Source organism: Sinohyriopsis cumingii, chromosome 17 (assembly GCF_028554795.1).
Source record: "Sinohyriopsis cumingii isolate HCF-2022 chromosome 17, ASM2855479v2, whole genome shotgun sequence".
Classification (NCBI taxonomy): Eukaryota; Metazoa; Mollusca; class Bivalvia; order Unionida; family Unionidae; genus Sinohyriopsis; species Sinohyriopsis cumingii.
Window position 1 is genome coordinate 94,522,759 of NC_142977.1, and position 16,825 is coordinate 94,539,583.

General features: G+C 35.5%; 1 protein-coding gene across 1 annotated transcript; it reads left to right on the forward strand.

The window, feature by feature from the left end:
• The first annotated feature begins 775 nt into the window (after positions 1-775).
• On the forward strand, positions 776-14,643 carry LOC149779456 (uncharacterized). Its single transcript, XM_089940137.1, has 5 exons — positions 776-939; positions 7,773-7,861; positions 8,781-9,003; positions 11,595-11,774; positions 13,102-14,643. The coding sequence occupies exons 1-5, from the start codon at positions 904-906 to the stop codon at positions 13,213-13,215; spliced, it is 642 nt and encodes a 213-aa protein (XP_089796263.1). The 5' UTR covers positions 776-903; the 3' UTR covers positions 13,216-14,643.
• Positions 14,644-16,825: the final 2,182 nt, after the last annotated feature.

Consider the following 16,825-nt stretch of genomic DNA (forward strand, 5'->3'; position numbering starts at 1 on the left):
TGATGCTGAGAATTTTTTTCGCGAAAATCGCACGTTTCGGAGCCCGTAACTTCAGTTTGGTACAACGCAGAACAGTAAATAATGGCTTGATGAATATAAAAATATCTCTGGAGTAAAACAAGCCATATAGTATGGTCGTGTTCCTTTAAAAACGGAAATAGCAGAAGGAAATTGGGGGTCGTGGGTGGAACGAAGCATTTGGAAGTTCCGTACCTTCTCTCTTATATATTATGATAGAGAGGGTCCTATGTCAGAACGGATCATGGGGGTAATCTAAAGTATTTTTGTCACTCTGTATGATTTTATTCCTTCAGATTATTGTGTATTTTTTTTCTTCTCAACATCAAGCTCGCGTCGAGCACCTATGTGTATAGTTGGGTTCTTTTAAAATATGTACACTATTTTGGGATGGGTTTAACTCTGAAACTCTCAAAACTATTTGGCTTTCATTTGCTCCTACCGGACCTCGCGTCAACTAATTAAGCCAAGAGGTTTTAGCTCAGCTATTTTTATCATCTTCAAAATGACGTCAGCTTCAGAAGCGATTTTTTTGAAGGGGGCTAAAATGGGGAATTTTCCTTCAAATGGGGTCAAGTGGTGTTCAACTCCATCATCGTTATAATGTCCCACAAGACTAAACTTCAAACGTGATTACTCCAAAAGAGAAAGAGTCAAACGTGATTACACCAACAGAGTAAGAAAGAAAAGCAGGATTATCTATTTTGTATCTGGAAATATGAAACAAGCGTTGCAGTACCCCACCGTTTGCCCCCTTTCCCTCCATTTTACATCGAAAGGAAATAATATACACTCTCAAGACGTGCTGTAAGTTAATATCGCTCTTAACCTCTCGCACAACAGCAGCCACAGAGCGGAAACATACGAGGCTTTGTTTTGGGAATAATGGTCCAGGAAGCCTGCTTCGTTTTGGTAGCCGTAGTACGTCAGAGTCCTCTCTCTCTCTCACTCTCTCTCTCTCTCATCTGTTGATATTGATACTCTGGTCTTTCTTATTAGGTCTTTCTTATTATATTTAAGTCATCCTTTCTTAAGTCGAATCCCCATGAGTAAATTTCTTCTTAAAATCTAATATCCTGTGCGCCACTCATTACAAAGTATTTATAAGTTTTCTCTCAGTTAATCTTCAGTTATATCAAAAGGTACTAAAGATGTGTTTTTATTTTATTTTATCTGCTGTTTCTTTCTTCTCGATCCATGGTAACTGAGGCGTGTCTTCTTTTATTAAAAACTTCTGTGCACTGGCATATATTTAAATTCAAGCTATGTATTTGAAACGTAATGGACTTCGAAAAGATCGAAGATTAGAGGTATGCAAAGTTGTAGAAGCCTAATCCGAAACGCGTCCAACAAATCGCATACACGTAGTAAGTATTCACCGTCAAATCCAATAAGTATATGTGAATGGAGGTCAAAAGATGGTTACGTACATTTAATCAAGCGGCCATTTGAGAAAGAAAAAAAAAAAAAAAAGAGCGTGAGGGCCATGCCATTCAGACTTAACCTTAGTTCAAAGGGAGATTTCTCCATTTCTATGTGAACTGCAGGATCAAGCGAAATACATATATTACACATGTCAAGCTGAACGATATTTCATGACTAATGTATGTTCACTTGATTCAGGTACACAATCGGTATCATGGCGGCTGAGCTTGCTTGTTAGTGTTATGCAGAGGCCAGAGGGGCTGATATGGGGGATCTGGGCCCGCTAGGCGTAAGTTAGTACTATTTTAACCCATCTATAGGGGGTGGGGAGGGAAAGGGAGGCACCTGGACTGACAGGATATGGATAGTCAGATTCTTGTGGTTCTTTTTAAAAAGTAGTCCAAGCCTTCAACTTAATCAAAATTCTCATTCATCTAGATAGTAATTAAACCATGTTACAGCTAAAAACACAAAAATCCGCATTCTTTACCGTAACGACAAAAAAAAAAAAAAATGCAAAACTTCTTTCTATAAACGGTTTGAAATCATGTTTGACATTTTGCACAATTTACGTACACAACCAAGCTGATCAGAAAGTGTTCAATTCTATGAGTAAGAAGTTGAAATTTATTTGTATTTTACAGCTATATATATATATATATATATATATATATATATATATATATATATATATATATATATATATATAGTATTGGGTTACCAAACTGAGCTTACAAAAAAAAAAAAATGACCAAATTTTGTGTCAGGACTGTTTGCTACTGTGTATGGGGACTTCCTTTGCATATGTCATATTGGATTGGGCTAGATTTCTGACGATGAAGTTTACAGAAATATGTACACAAACCTTATATCAATCGAACTCATCCAAATGACATTTTAGATATAGCACGCCACAATCAGCCCGTATCGATTATCATAAATATTTATTGTACGTTGATAATTATCGCTCATATCGCCCGTGGTTGCACATGATTTCGGGACAAATCTGTTCAGGAATTTATACTGAAGGAAAGCCATATAAATTTAAAATCATTCTGTTCTCGCTTATCAGATTCATTAAAATTTGCAGGATCAACCCGATACCGGATAAATAACCATTATCAATTTCGGACAACACGAAACTGGAGATATTTATCTCCTACAGTTACTGTAACACTGCTAAATATACGTCAAGCTCATTTTTTTTTCTGGTCATACTTTATCCATTTGGATTATCTTCGGCTATTACGCATTTATAAACACACTTAGCCCATTCCAATAACTGGTCGTGATATTTGCATGCAAGTGCAAGTAAATAACCCCGTTACATTTTCAGTAGTAAATTATCGGATACGCCTTAGTTTTGTCTTTTTAAAAAAATGACATAGTGTAAGGACAGAGTATCTTTCATCTACGAATTTCCTCTCATTTAAATTGCTGGTAAACATTACCACCCACCCACCCCAAAAAATGTACACAGGGTAGAAAATCCATCCCCAAACTTAAGATTTCCTGCAAAATTTTCAATTTGGGCAAAGTCATGCAGAAAATAAGAATTGTGTGCATTTTCTATCGTGAAGTATGCACAGTTTCTTTTTATAAAAATAATTTAATGTAAAAATTCGGGTTGTCACTCAGCATATATGTTGTCCTAGTGTATGAAATACGTCACGTACTTCCTGTGTGTCATATATTCAATTCTGATTGGATACTTTTATTTTTTTTAAAACCGGCTAGAACACATGCTTGATACCGAGACTAGCTTGGCGGGACAAAACCAGATAAAACTCAGACACATTTTCATTATTTTATGAGCAATACTTTTTAATAGCTGGCAGAGTGTAAATTTTTGCGTCAATCAGCGCATAACAGTGAAGAAACAAAATTCTCAAGCTTATCACATATCAGACGATGGTAATGATAATTTTGCTTAAAGATGGCGGAGCTGAAACGGAGGATCTGTCTAACTACGGTGATTCGTTTTCTAAAATATATATATATATATATATATATATATATATATATATATATATATATATATATATATATATATATATATATATATATATATATATATATAGAACATCTTGAAACTTTTGGCAATATGCTGAAAAAGCTTCGGGTGTGAATAATACCCGACTGCTCCATTAGTGTCCCGTCAACGAAGTATGGGTACTGATATTAATACTAAACGTGTATCCAACGTCAAGAAAAGAGGAGAAAAAAAACCCAATATTCATTTAATTCTGACTTGATAAACATGTATTTCGTGTTATGCTGAAATATACAGAATACACGATATGTATTTCGTGTTATACAGAACACACGATATGTACTTCGTGTTATGCTGAAATATAGAGAACACATGATGTGTTTTTACTGCTATTCTGTAACATCCATAACACATTAATTTATATGTATTACGTGTTACGGTACTCTTTAATATACAGTACACATGATATGCATTTCATACACTTATTGTAATTGTTTCTTATTGTTCTGTTTGCAACTTTTGAATTTTTTAAACCTCACCGGAAGGCCTCTCTGACCACTTCGTTGCCCCCCGCCCCTTTTTTTTCAGATTCATTTTTGGCAAGTGACTATATTTACCAAATCCACTCTGCACCATAGTCTCTAAATAAGTGACTGCTGTCTGGCGATTTACTATGCAATGTTGGATCTTATCCCTGCCCCGACCAACCCTGAGGTCACATATCTATGTTAAGAGCAACAAGTTAGTTCCAAACACGTGGTCCCATTACTTTTTTTTATTTATTTCATGACTTACTGAAGTCAGTCTAACACATTTCTATGAAATAATTGTAAAGTAATCACAATTCTTTTAAAAGGTGTGTTAATATGTTTTTGTAAAATTTTTCAATTTTGGAGTTAAGTAAATCTTGCTTGTAGTTCGCAATCCTAAAATGCCAAAATACAAGTGATCGATTGAAAAAAAACGGCGCTTACGAAGTTTGTTAACAAATCATAAATGCTACCTGCAGTGCTGTGTAGAACGTATGACGGGACGATTTAACCGTGTTAAATGACACGCTAAGTATTTGATTAATCAGATGGCCAGTTTGTGAAATCTCCGATTGGTCTCGGGAGAACATGGAGAGAGCCATCTTGGTGATATCCTTGTGGTAAATATATTTCGACCAATATCTTGATTACCTGGTTAATAAAAATGTTGCAGTTGCTACAGGTGCTTCGAAATTAATGAGAATTAGTATTGTGATTACAAGATTGAAGGCCAGATTTTTTTCTCCTTTAAATATATATTTTGTCATACAGTGGATTACAAAATGATCGAAAGCAAGTTCGTTCAACTTAACACGTCTTCTCTAATATACTGTTATAATTAATGGCAAAATGTATGCATTTAGAACATACTATAAAATGCATAGAAGATAGTGAACTAGAAAGTAGAGAGACGGAGGTAATGCAGATGGTCATTCACGCAGGTAATACACACTTTAGCGAATTAAAATCGGTTGTAACGGTAGACATTATTGAAAAACCGGCTGTATTTTTTATGTTAAACTAAACCATATATAGAGGTATTTGTATAGCCATGAAACTTTCTTTTCTTCCCCTTTGTTTTGTATTTGGAAGCCATCTGATTTTCACTTATTTCTGCAGGAATATCTGTTAAAAGTGTCAATTCGAATGCATTACTTTATGTGTTAAAAGTGTCGAATTCGAATGCATTACTTTGTGTTAAAAGTGTCGATTTCGAATGAATTACTCTATGTTCTCCGCAGCCATAAGAGAGCGACAACAAGAACTTAAACTGAACAAGAGTTACTTTCCTTAGACCGTAAAGTTTTTTTTAGCCTTTTTTATTTTTTTTAGACTCTTATGTTTACAATTTTTACTTCCTAAACTTGCTGAATTCTGTACAATCATTTTCTCCCTAATTAATTTTTTCCCCACGATCACAGCCAATCAGTAAAGAGAATAATGCACAATAATGTCATGGGCTTATTTGGACCAATCAGAATCACATAAAGTGATATCAAAAATATGAATCTGCAGACTGTATATGCAAAGTATACCGACTATGTGATAACTATTAATTATTTTCAGTTTTCAATTTATTTATTCATTTATTGTTCCTTATGATGTTTGTGGATAATCACTAACCCCAGTAGGGTTCTTGATTAGAAGTAAAATTGTTAACTGTTGAATCTTGTCTATTTATATTCCGAGCAACGATTCAGTGAATAAGAAAACAACAAAACCAATACAAATATTAGGAAGTAACAGCAACAACAAAAAGTAAAAAAGCCGTTGCCGTCATGAAGATGGCCATTAATAACCATAGCTTGACAGAGTTAATTTGGTGGATTTCAAACAAGGATATAGTTTATTATACATACGTAATCATACCCACACTTGGCAGAGGTATTTACATTTCCTCTCTGCTCGTGTTTACGGCAAGTTTGAAAGGTTATAAAAGAGATTACATTTAACAAAAATATAGCTAACAAAACATATGAAAACGTGGAGGTAACGTAAACTCCCCACAACTGAATTAATTAAATAACTGATTGGCAAAGAAAAGAAAACGAAAGACATAATATTCGCTATAACATGGGGCGTATTTTCATCAGTGTCTGAAAGATAAGGTACTCGCGTAAATATTCATTTGTTCAAAATATATATACGAATAGCTTGTTAAAAATGCATAATGAAATTTGGGTGTAAACAACGCATAGGTTTTGGAATGGTTTTGGTGTTTTACACTGGAGCAATAAAATAGGTTATTTAATGCCGAGGCAACTGGAATACAGTAACTAGCCGAAGGACACACTAAGATAGTCGACCAGCGATACTAGGATTCGAACCGGTACCCTTCCGGTCGTGAGTTTTATACGCATTAACAACTGAACTACCGTACTAATGTACAAGTAAGCCTTACATTAATTTCTATTAAGAAAACCCCAGTTAAAATGACATGCATATGTCTTCTGTAACATAATGCATCTAGAGATCTGATGAAAAGATGTTTAATTATTTAGTAACACAGATACACAATAATCTTCAACATTTCTACCTCTTTAATCTTAGTCAATTTTCATATTTTATGTTTAATTCATTAAAAATATACTATAAAATATTGCGATCACGTAAGTAGATATTTGTGGCAAATGTTGAGATTTAAGTGCTAGGAGGTGCGAAGGTTTTGAATTGTACCCTGTAACAATGCCGTCCACCACCGCTAAAGTCAACATACTCCACTTATCGTTAATAACAGAAGGCCCTTCACAGTCAATTCTTCCCACTGGGAACGATTCTAATAGGATATACGGTAGTCGTCTTGATCGATTATATTTTCCATTTCTCTTACGCACCAATTTGTGTATTTGATCGATTTTTTTCGCCGCATCCCTAACCTCTAACTTGTCAAGTATACTCGTAAAAGTACTACGTTCGACAAAATGATTTTAACCATTAAAAAAAAAAATCTTTTCGCAAGGTCGTCTGAAAGTTGTCCGCAGAGTTTGCAGACCATTGAACTCTAGCTTGGCAATTCTTATTATATAAGCCAATCCCCATTGTATGTATGTATGTATGTATGTATGTATGTATGTATGTATGTATGTATGTATGTACGCATGCATGTATGTGCACGTCCGTCCGTACATTCGTGCATACTGCACTCTATAATATTGGACACTCCTTCTATTTCTTCTAATATTTTCTGGCAATAGTTTTTTTAAGATGTTCTACAGACAAAAACAAAACTCAGTGAGATTGTTTAAGACGACTGTCGCCAATTTGTCATTCAGACCCCAACTTGATATAAGTTATATCAAGGACGCTGATTAGATACAGTTTGCAAATGTTGACCATTTCACAGAGGTGTAAGCTTGTGCAGGTGTGTGTGTGTGTGTGTGTGTGTGATTTGGATTTTTAACGTAGTTGTAATAAATTTTCAGTCATATCGCTACGATGTCTGCAATGTTGCAGTTGATAGTGATGTCTAGTACTGTGGCATCATACAGCAGACATGCAGCGTCATGTCCCACCCAGTCACATTATCCTGACACCAGTCCTAACATTAACCTCATAATACTGAGCGCGAATCGAGGCAGCGGTTAGTACCATTTTTATAACTCTTTGATATGACTCGGCCGGGGTTCGAATCCGCGACTTCCCGGTTCCGAGGCGGATGCTCTAACCACTAAGCCACCGGAGCGGTCGAGGTGCAATCTTTGTTTATTAAAATGACTGAGCAAATGAATACATGCCTCTATCAGTCTCTCCGTTTGAGTATCATAATGTCAGTATGTTTACATATCTGAATTATTTTTGTGTTTCAGATCGGCTCTGTGTTGGCCAGAGGCCCTTGCTTCAGATTCTACGGCAATGGTTCCCTAGTGTTTGAAGATAATCTTGACATTGCGAGTAGGTATGTTCTCGTTTGAATGAAGGCTATCTCACATGTGTATTGAACATACTACGAATAGTTTTGTTCTCGTTTGAGTGAAGCCTGTGTCACACATATATTGCGTCATTTTTTGAAACTTTCCATCGCTGTCTCTGCATTTTTTAAACGTACATTCGCTTGTAAAGGTTTTTTTTTTTGCATCTATTCCGTTCCACATCGACCCGTGGCATACGTATCTAGCTGAAACGGTATCTACAGCTCTAACATATAATTGGATGCAGCTGAAAAAAAACTAATCCAATCAGATCCATTGTTACATTTACCTTGAGACATAGCTAGGAATAACTACAGTGGTCTCAGCGGGTAACGACACATTTTACATGAAAGTTTCTCAAATTGAAATATTTCTCAAAGGTTTTTATTTCAGTTAGTACATCATGGACATCTTAGTGGATACCTAACAGATCACGTAACGAGCTCTCTCATTGGTCAGTTGATTTCGCTTGCTACAGTCAGTAGCTCTTATTCGCAAGAGGGCTCTTGTTCAAAAAACTGTTTCCGCTAACTGCTAGTGCCAAGAGAGATAAGAAATGGAGTGGATTTACAACATTTGGCTAGCGAAGAGGCATTTAGGGAGGAATGTCTTCATAAAATAATTTTGTTAACAATCTCGTGACAGATATGTCATCTCGTGACAGATATTTATGAAATATTTACATGGAATATATTCGGACAATCGTCGTCATTTTCCAAAACATTATGTACTTGTTGCAGGCATACTTCGCTAAATAGGATGAAAGTGACGAAAATAGTTTCAAACTTTTGCAAAATAACAAATAATTATGCCAATATGATTAACGCAAAATGCAAGCCTTTAGGCAATTAAAAGATCTGAGAGATACAGGTGATCATCACTCATTCTTTCGCAACTTTATTCCAGGGCCTCATTTGAATTTGAGTTTGAAACTATGAACGATGGAGGACTAATTTACTATGCGGAAGGATTGTACCAGAAGGAAATCGCATATGACTTTGAGGGGGTATTCTTAAGCGATGGAATACTGCACTACTTCCTGTTCAATCCCACGGAATATGGAGTGGGTTCAACTTTCGGATTTCATGGCAGAAGCCACGAAAAGCTGAATGATGGAAAATGGCACAAGGTACGTGATGGACGATAATGAGAATATGTTGAAACTTGAGCACATGTAGCTGGATGACTAATTCAAAGTTACCCGATGGATTGGATTTGCAACCTAATCAACAACAAGAATAGAAAGATACTAATCACTAGATTTACAAGCACGATATAAACCACCCTATTTATTAAGTTATATCAACTAAAACAAGAATCATTCTCAAGTCTAAGCAATTTTGATATACTTTTACTTACTGCAAACGTAACTTGCATTTTAGCATTTAAACAAATGCAACTTTAGAAAGACAAATAGCCAACTTATTCAGAATTTCTTCATCATCTGTGATAGTTGGCTTTATCATACGGTCTTTAAAGTTGTCTTTGCAGGCGAACTTTGACTGGTCAGCGGAAGTTTAAATAAGTACTAAATTGCGGAAACACAGTCTAATATACTGAAATTTGATTTCCAGTATTGTCGCCACCGCAACTATATTGAAAATCTTCTTATCATTACTGCTCCTACACGTATGGTCGTATCTGCATAGGGTTCCCGCTAAAAGACTTCCTATGATATCTGGATGATCCTAACTGAAAACGGTACTGATCTGAAGTCCAATATGGCCGCCGTCTTGCAAATCTTGTTATGGCCGCTAACATCATAGAGTTTTCACTAAAAGACTTCTTATGATATCTAGCTCGTTCTAGAAAACAGAGCCGCTATGACATCAATGTGGAAGCCATCTTAAATTTCTTGTCATCACAACTCAACTTCTCGAGAAAGTCATTTTGACGTGGGGGTTTTATCAAAAGACTTCTTATACCGTTAAGTTGATTTTAAATGAAAATGGTGCTGATCTGACCTCCAGTAAGGCCCCCATGTCAGTCATATTGAAAGTTTTGTTATTGCTTCTCCTCTTGAAAGGAAAGTCATATCTTTAAAATAATTTATCTCGACTCCTCTCCAAATGATTTATTTTAGCAATAGACTTATTATGATACGTAGTTGGCCCTAATTGAAAATGGTGCTAGGCGAATATTAACTATGGTTGCTATGACGACTGTCTTAAAAGTCGTGTTGTTACCACTCTCCCAGAATGGATAGTCATGATGACATATGGTTTTCATAAAAATATTTCTAATGATATCCACTTTCTGCAAATGAAAATGGTGCCAAGCTGACATCCATTATATTTACCACAGCAGCTAATTTTTAAATTCTTGTTATTACTGAAGAATATCAAAGGTGATTTCAGTACTTTACAGATAAAAGGAAGAAATGGTCTAATCTTCAATTCCCGGAAATTTTGTTCGCCCAAGAGAGTGTCGATCCCTTCGAGGGACTCTTGTTCTAATTGTTATTCGGGCTGCTCATGGATCACAACTTCGTCTTAATTGAATTAAATATATATTTAGACTCTCTCCCAGCTATTATTGGGGTTGGGGTACGGACGAACGGACACACACACACACACACACACACACACACGCACACACACACTTGGTTTTACATCCATTCGGAACATATTATATCTTTAATATTTAACAGAACTTTTAGTTCAACACAAATTCGTATTTTTCGCCTGCTCACATGCTTGTGTAAAATGATATAAAAAGTGACAGTGTTGTCTTTAATAATGAAAATTATATTTATGAATTATTTTGCAAGGTAAAATACATTTTCAGTGGCATGGTATTGTGTGATCGGAATGAAAAAAGAAATGTTTCAGTCACTCCTTCATCAGAGCAGAAGAGGGAATTTCAGCCGGTTGTACATTTTGTGGGGAGGGGTTGTGTCTTCATTTGTCAAAATACAATTAAGTAAGGAAATATTTATCAGAAAACTCTGTTGATACAAGGCAAATGAAGAAAAGGCAATAAAGGTCATAATTTGCTAATATCTGTCCGTTGTTAATTTTAATTTTTGAGAAACATTTAATATGAAAAAAAAAAAGATCCTGAATGCGAAGTTGTAGATTTGCAGAGCTAGATCTTATTATGTGATACAGGCAGGAATAAAATGCATTAACAAGAAAGAATTGTTTGTTTCCAAAAAAGAAAATTATCACTACTTTCTCCCACAGTTTTTGGTCCTGGATGTTTTTGTGTTGTACATAATTAGTCTGTTTCTTCTTTTGAATATAATTTTAATTAGATGGCGTATGTCAAGTCCAGTTCATCTGTCCGTTTCGATTTGATGCTAAATAACAACGCTACCATGTCAACATTTTCACCATGGCGTAAAATGTAAGGGAAGATAACTTGCATTTCGTAAATTATGTTCCATTACCGTATTTCGCTGTGGAGTTTTTCGAAAAGGTCTTAACATATCACTTTTCTCAGTTTAATTTAATTAAATCTTCTGGTCGTTATCTCAAAACAAAATTACAGATATTATAATATCCCTGTTACGTGCATTTTTACTAAAGTCCAAAATCTGCGGGAAGAAAATAGGAGGTGGGGATATGCTTTTCATGTCTGTAAATATAACAAATTTTGTTTGGCTGCTTTTCACTGATCTTTTCCCATAGAAACGTTTCCATGCAGAGTTTTAGGAAAATCGCACTTACATATGAACAGTGTAATTTGTTCTTAAGAGAATGTCTTTATTCCTTGCAGGTGAGATTTTTCCGGAATATCGAAATGGAGGAAGACGTGCATGGAAAGAAAACTACAGTACCTGTGACCGGACTAGCGGTTGATGACGTCATCGTTGCCAAGGATGCACGTGAGAGGCGCTTGCTTGATCTTGGGAATACTCTGTGGATTGGTGGCAATAGTCAGCTGCAGGAACGGATGGTAAGAATGAGTGTTTGAAGTTACTAAATGGTAAAGCAATAGGAACTTATTACGGTAGACCAAGATGAGACGCATTTTTGGAAAATATATTTGAAGCCTTTGGTCTCCTTATCTGAGTATATGAGGTTACAACCTTGACAAGAGAAGGGTCGAAAGTGCATAGCGAAACAAAGTAGTAAATCGTTGACCGCTTACAGTGCCGGATTAGCGCCTTCCAGTGCGCTAAGCACTGAAAATATTATGGTTCCCCCCTGCTATAAAATGTGAAACTTAAAAGCTAAAAAGGTGGGAAAATATTAGTTTTGCCATCATTCCAAATCAAAATACTCGTACAGACAGATCGAAATAATCATATATAATTTATTCACTTTTATCATCAACAATTAATTTTATTTTTGTCTGTTGCACCTCTTGGTCAGGTGCCCTAAGCACGTGCTTACTTTGCTTTATGGGTAATCTGGCACTGACCGCTTGAGTAAGACTAGGAATTACCGTATTTAATTGATCAAAAACCGGTACAAGGTCCTTCTATAATTTGAGGCTATGCAGGCCAACATTAGATCAATTTTTATTTTATGCCTTCTTTATTAAAAAGGCGGATTTAAAAATATTTAGATTAAAGTTTGAATTGCAAATAAAATATAAATGCTTAAGTATAGCGTGTTAAGCATTATCACAACTTAGAGTTAAACGATTTCATATCGGACAACGAAAACTATCTGCATTTTAATTTTGTCTCAACATATTTGACATCATTCTAAATAATTCAAAATTTTTATTTTCTCAGAAATCGGAATTTTATATTTGTTATATATTGCATATGGATCTTTTCTACTGTATTAAATCAGTTAGAACTGCAATTATTTTTTTACTTTGATGTAAAAGCAATCTTAACTTTAACAATCATCTAAATTTTTCTCAAGAGTTGTTCCTTAATTATATATCTTGCTTGGATAGCGAAGCTGTAATGTGCGCTCTTCGTGCTCCTGCCGTCCCAGTTGCGTCACAGTGATGTCCCATCAAAGACCGGTAGTTTTTACTCGATATTCTCTGTTCTGTAATGAACAACGTATTACACTAAGCCTAAATCTTAGCTGTGGAGTTCGCTTTTTAAGGCGAAGTCTTAGGTATGAAAAGCGCGTCGTAAACGTTGTAAAAATATGTGTCGTCATGCAAGCGTGATCTTAGCCGTGCAGAGCGGGTCGTATACGTTGCTAGACAGTGCTGTTTTGTACTTGATTCAGTGTGTATATGTTTGTTGTGTATATGTGTGATTACATTTATAAACAAAAAGAAAAACACTTATAAATAATATTTCATTTTTTAGGGAAATGGAATCGGTGGATTCAAAGGGAAGATAAGGAACTTCATTGAGACAAGACTGAATCACGTGTTCGAAACAAGCAGCAGAAATATAGACGTGAAGCGGTGTACCGACTGATCTAAAATAGTGACAAACTATATTTTTATTTACATATATACATTTGTAACTGTAAATGCTGGTTGATTTATGGCCTGTTCTTTTTAAAAAACCAGAAATGCCCATTTATATAAAGTGAAGTAAATATATGTAGTGTAGTGACCTCAGCTATTACTTAGCTAAAAGTAGGAACTGGCTCTGCGTGTGTGTGTGTGATTTGGATTTTTTAGCATAGCTTAATTTTTCAGTCATATCGCTACGATGTCTAGAGCTAGGGCATCGTGCCGCAGACATGTAGCATCATGTCCCACCCAGTCACTTTATCCTGACACCAGGTCGACCAGTCCAAACACTAACCTCAAGACGCTGAGCGCCTAGTGAGTCAGCTGTTAGTACTATTTTTAATAGTCTCTGGTATGACTCGGCCGGGGTTCGAGGCTGACGCTCTAACCACTAGGCCACCAGAGCGGTCAGGAACTGTCTAATTAGAACGATTATTCATACACAGGCAAAGTCAGTTTTGAGACATCAAGTCACGTGTGAGGATACCATGATCCAGTCAGATACCGAAAGACTGCCGCGAATATTAAAAAGTGGCGCCATGTTTTTTCCAATAGTACCAAAAGTTAATCATGCATATATATATATATATATATATATATATATATATATATATATATATATATATATATATATATATATATATATATATATATATATATATGTGTGTGTGTGTGTGTGTGTGTGTGTGTGTGTGTGTGTGGTTTGGATTTTTAACGTAGCTTCTAACAATTTTTCAGTCATATCGCTACGATGTCTGCAGTGTGACAGTTTAAAGTGATGCCTAGCACTGCGGCATCATGCCGCAGACATGTAGCATGATGTCCCACCCAGTCACATTATCCTGACACCAGTCCGACCAGTCCTAACACTAACCTCTTAATGCTGAGTGCCAACCGAGGCAGCTGTTAGCACAATTTTTGTAAATCTTTGGTATGACTCATTCGGGGATCTAACCCACGACCTCCCGCTTCCGAGGCGGACACTCTAACCACTAGGCCACTGGAGTGGTGTGTGCGTGCGTGCATACGTGCGTGTATGTGTGTGTGTTCAGCCTGAATCGCTAAGGATTGATTTCAGTTATTATTTACAGAGACTGCACATTGAGAACCAGACGTGGATCCCCTTTACTAATTACTGTGTAGACAATGTGTACATTATTATGTAAATGTGTTATATTGCATGTTCATCAGTATTTTAATCACACATTGTTCTGTCAAACATAACTGTGTATTTGAAATCCAAACAAAACAGTCATTCATTGTACGTAATGATAGTATTTGTGTCTTGGTTATTTTTTACTTGCCTGATGGCATTTTTAGCTTCTTTACATATAGATAATACCATATAAACCAATCCATCTTATTCAAGAGTAAAACGTCATAAATATGTGTGTGTGTGGTTTTCGGAAAGATTATTTACAGTGAAGATGTTAAAATACAACTAACATGACTTGTTACACAAGCTGACCCTAGATATGATTCATTGTACAATATGGCTCTAGATGTGATTCATATTACAATATCACACTAGATGTGATTCATATTACAATATGACCCTAGATGTGATTCATATTACAATATCACACTAGATGTGATTCATATTACAATATCACACTAGATGTGATTCATATTACAATATGACCCTAGATGTGATTCATATTACAATATCACACTAGATGTGATTCATATTACAATATCACACTAGATGTGATTCATATTACAATATGACCCTAGAGATTAGATTCATCTTACAATATGACCCTAGATGTGATTCATATTACAATATGACCCTAGAGATTAGATTCATCTTACAATATGACCCTAGATGTGATTCATATTACAATATGACCCAAGTTTGCATTCATTTGATATTATGACTCTAGAGGTGATTCATTTTACAATATGACCCCATTGTTTTTACATTATGACTCAAGATGTGAGTTGCATTACAATATGACCTTAGATGTGATTAATATTACAGTATGACCCTAACTTTCATTCATTTTACATTATGACTCTAGATGTGATTTGCATTACTATATGACCCTAGATGTGATTTGCATTACAGTATGACCTTAGATGTGATTAATATTACAATATGACATTAGATATGATTCATATTATAATATGACATTAGATCTGATTCATATTAAATTATGACCCTAGATGTGATTCATATTACAGTATGACCCTAACTTTCATTCATTTTGCATTATGACTCTAGATGTGAATTGCATTACTATATGACCCTAGATGCGATTCATATTACGATATGACCTTTAATGTGATTCATTTTACAATATGACCATTGTGGGGGCTGGTTGTGTTGGTGAGGTTGATTGGCGGATTGTACCTTCTTACAAGGTGTCCAGTTTTTTTAATTATCGTTATCTAGACGGTGATCGCCCTCGGAGTTGTTGCCCGGATTGAGTAAATATTAATATGAAGTGTGAAATTATAGATGGAATAAATAGAGATCTGAGCAGATATATCGAACAGAATGACACGAGACCCCGTACGTGAAATACAACAATTTAACCAATTACATAAACAACTGTGATAATACGTTACATCAGGAAGATAAACGTCTCTTTTGAAATAAATAATTTCAAACACAAATATGCTTATATAAATAGCCGATCTGTCTTAAATGATAGAATTGGTTAATAATACAATCGAGTGGACAATAGAAGTCATTGCCTTGTTCAACTTCGTAACCTGGTTTTTTTTTTCCCGGTCCACTCCAGTTCACTGTGGCTGTTTTTCTTCGTCTTTTCGCTATTGTCTTCTCCAAACTCTCTATTGTCTCGCCTATTTTGGCCCTCAAACCTTGTGTAGGTAGGTGGCTAAGATTGACGCAAATACCTTGTGCTTTCAAGCTTTGCTCACTTCTACCGCCAGAATTGTGTCCGTGACTTTCCAGACATCCGGTCCTTCGGATAAATATTTGACGGGAGAATTTCTTATAAATTCAATCTCAGGGTGCCCTAGACTGATTAAATTTTTGCGATGGTGCATATTAAAACCAAGACATTTCGTGTGGGGAAACACGCCCCTTATTTAGCGTAACCAGGATTAAATAAATCTACCGCCTTTTATAACTTGACGCCAAAATTGTGGCGAGCTTGACTTCTAGATTTCCAAATATGTATGACCCTAGATGTGATTTATATTGCAACATGACCCTAGTTGTGAATTATATTGCAATATTTGCAATGTGGCCATAGATGTGATTAATATTCCCATGTGGTACTAGATGCGATTTATTTTGCAATGTGGCTATACATGGAATTTATATAAAACCATGACCTTTGATGTGATTTATATTACAATGTGGCTATATATGTGATTTATATTGCAATATGGCCATGGATATGAATTATATAGCAATATGACTCTAGATGTATTATAATTATTTTCATATTCTATATTAACAACATACAGGGTATGAATAACAACATGCAGGGTATGAATAACAACATGCATGGTATGAATAACAACATGCAGGGTATGAATAACAACATGCTGGGTATGAATAACAACATAATAATATGAATAACAACATGCAG

What these genes read in the sequence shown, in the direction of transcription:
- LOC149779456 (XM_089940137.1), top strand. Translation starts at nt 904, where the DNA reads ATGGTCCAGGAAGCCTGCTTCGTTTTGGTAGCCGTA. An exon ending in GCTTCGTTTTGGTAGCCGTA is followed by an intron (nt 940 to 7,772) that starts GTACGTCAGAGT and finishes TTTGTGTTTCAG; the next exon opens with ATCGGCTCTGTGTTGGCCAG. An exon ending in GTCAGCTGCAGGAACGGATG is followed by an intron (nt 11,775 to 13,101) that starts GTAAGAATGAGT and finishes TTCATTTTTTAG; the next exon opens with GGAAATGGAATCGGTGGATT.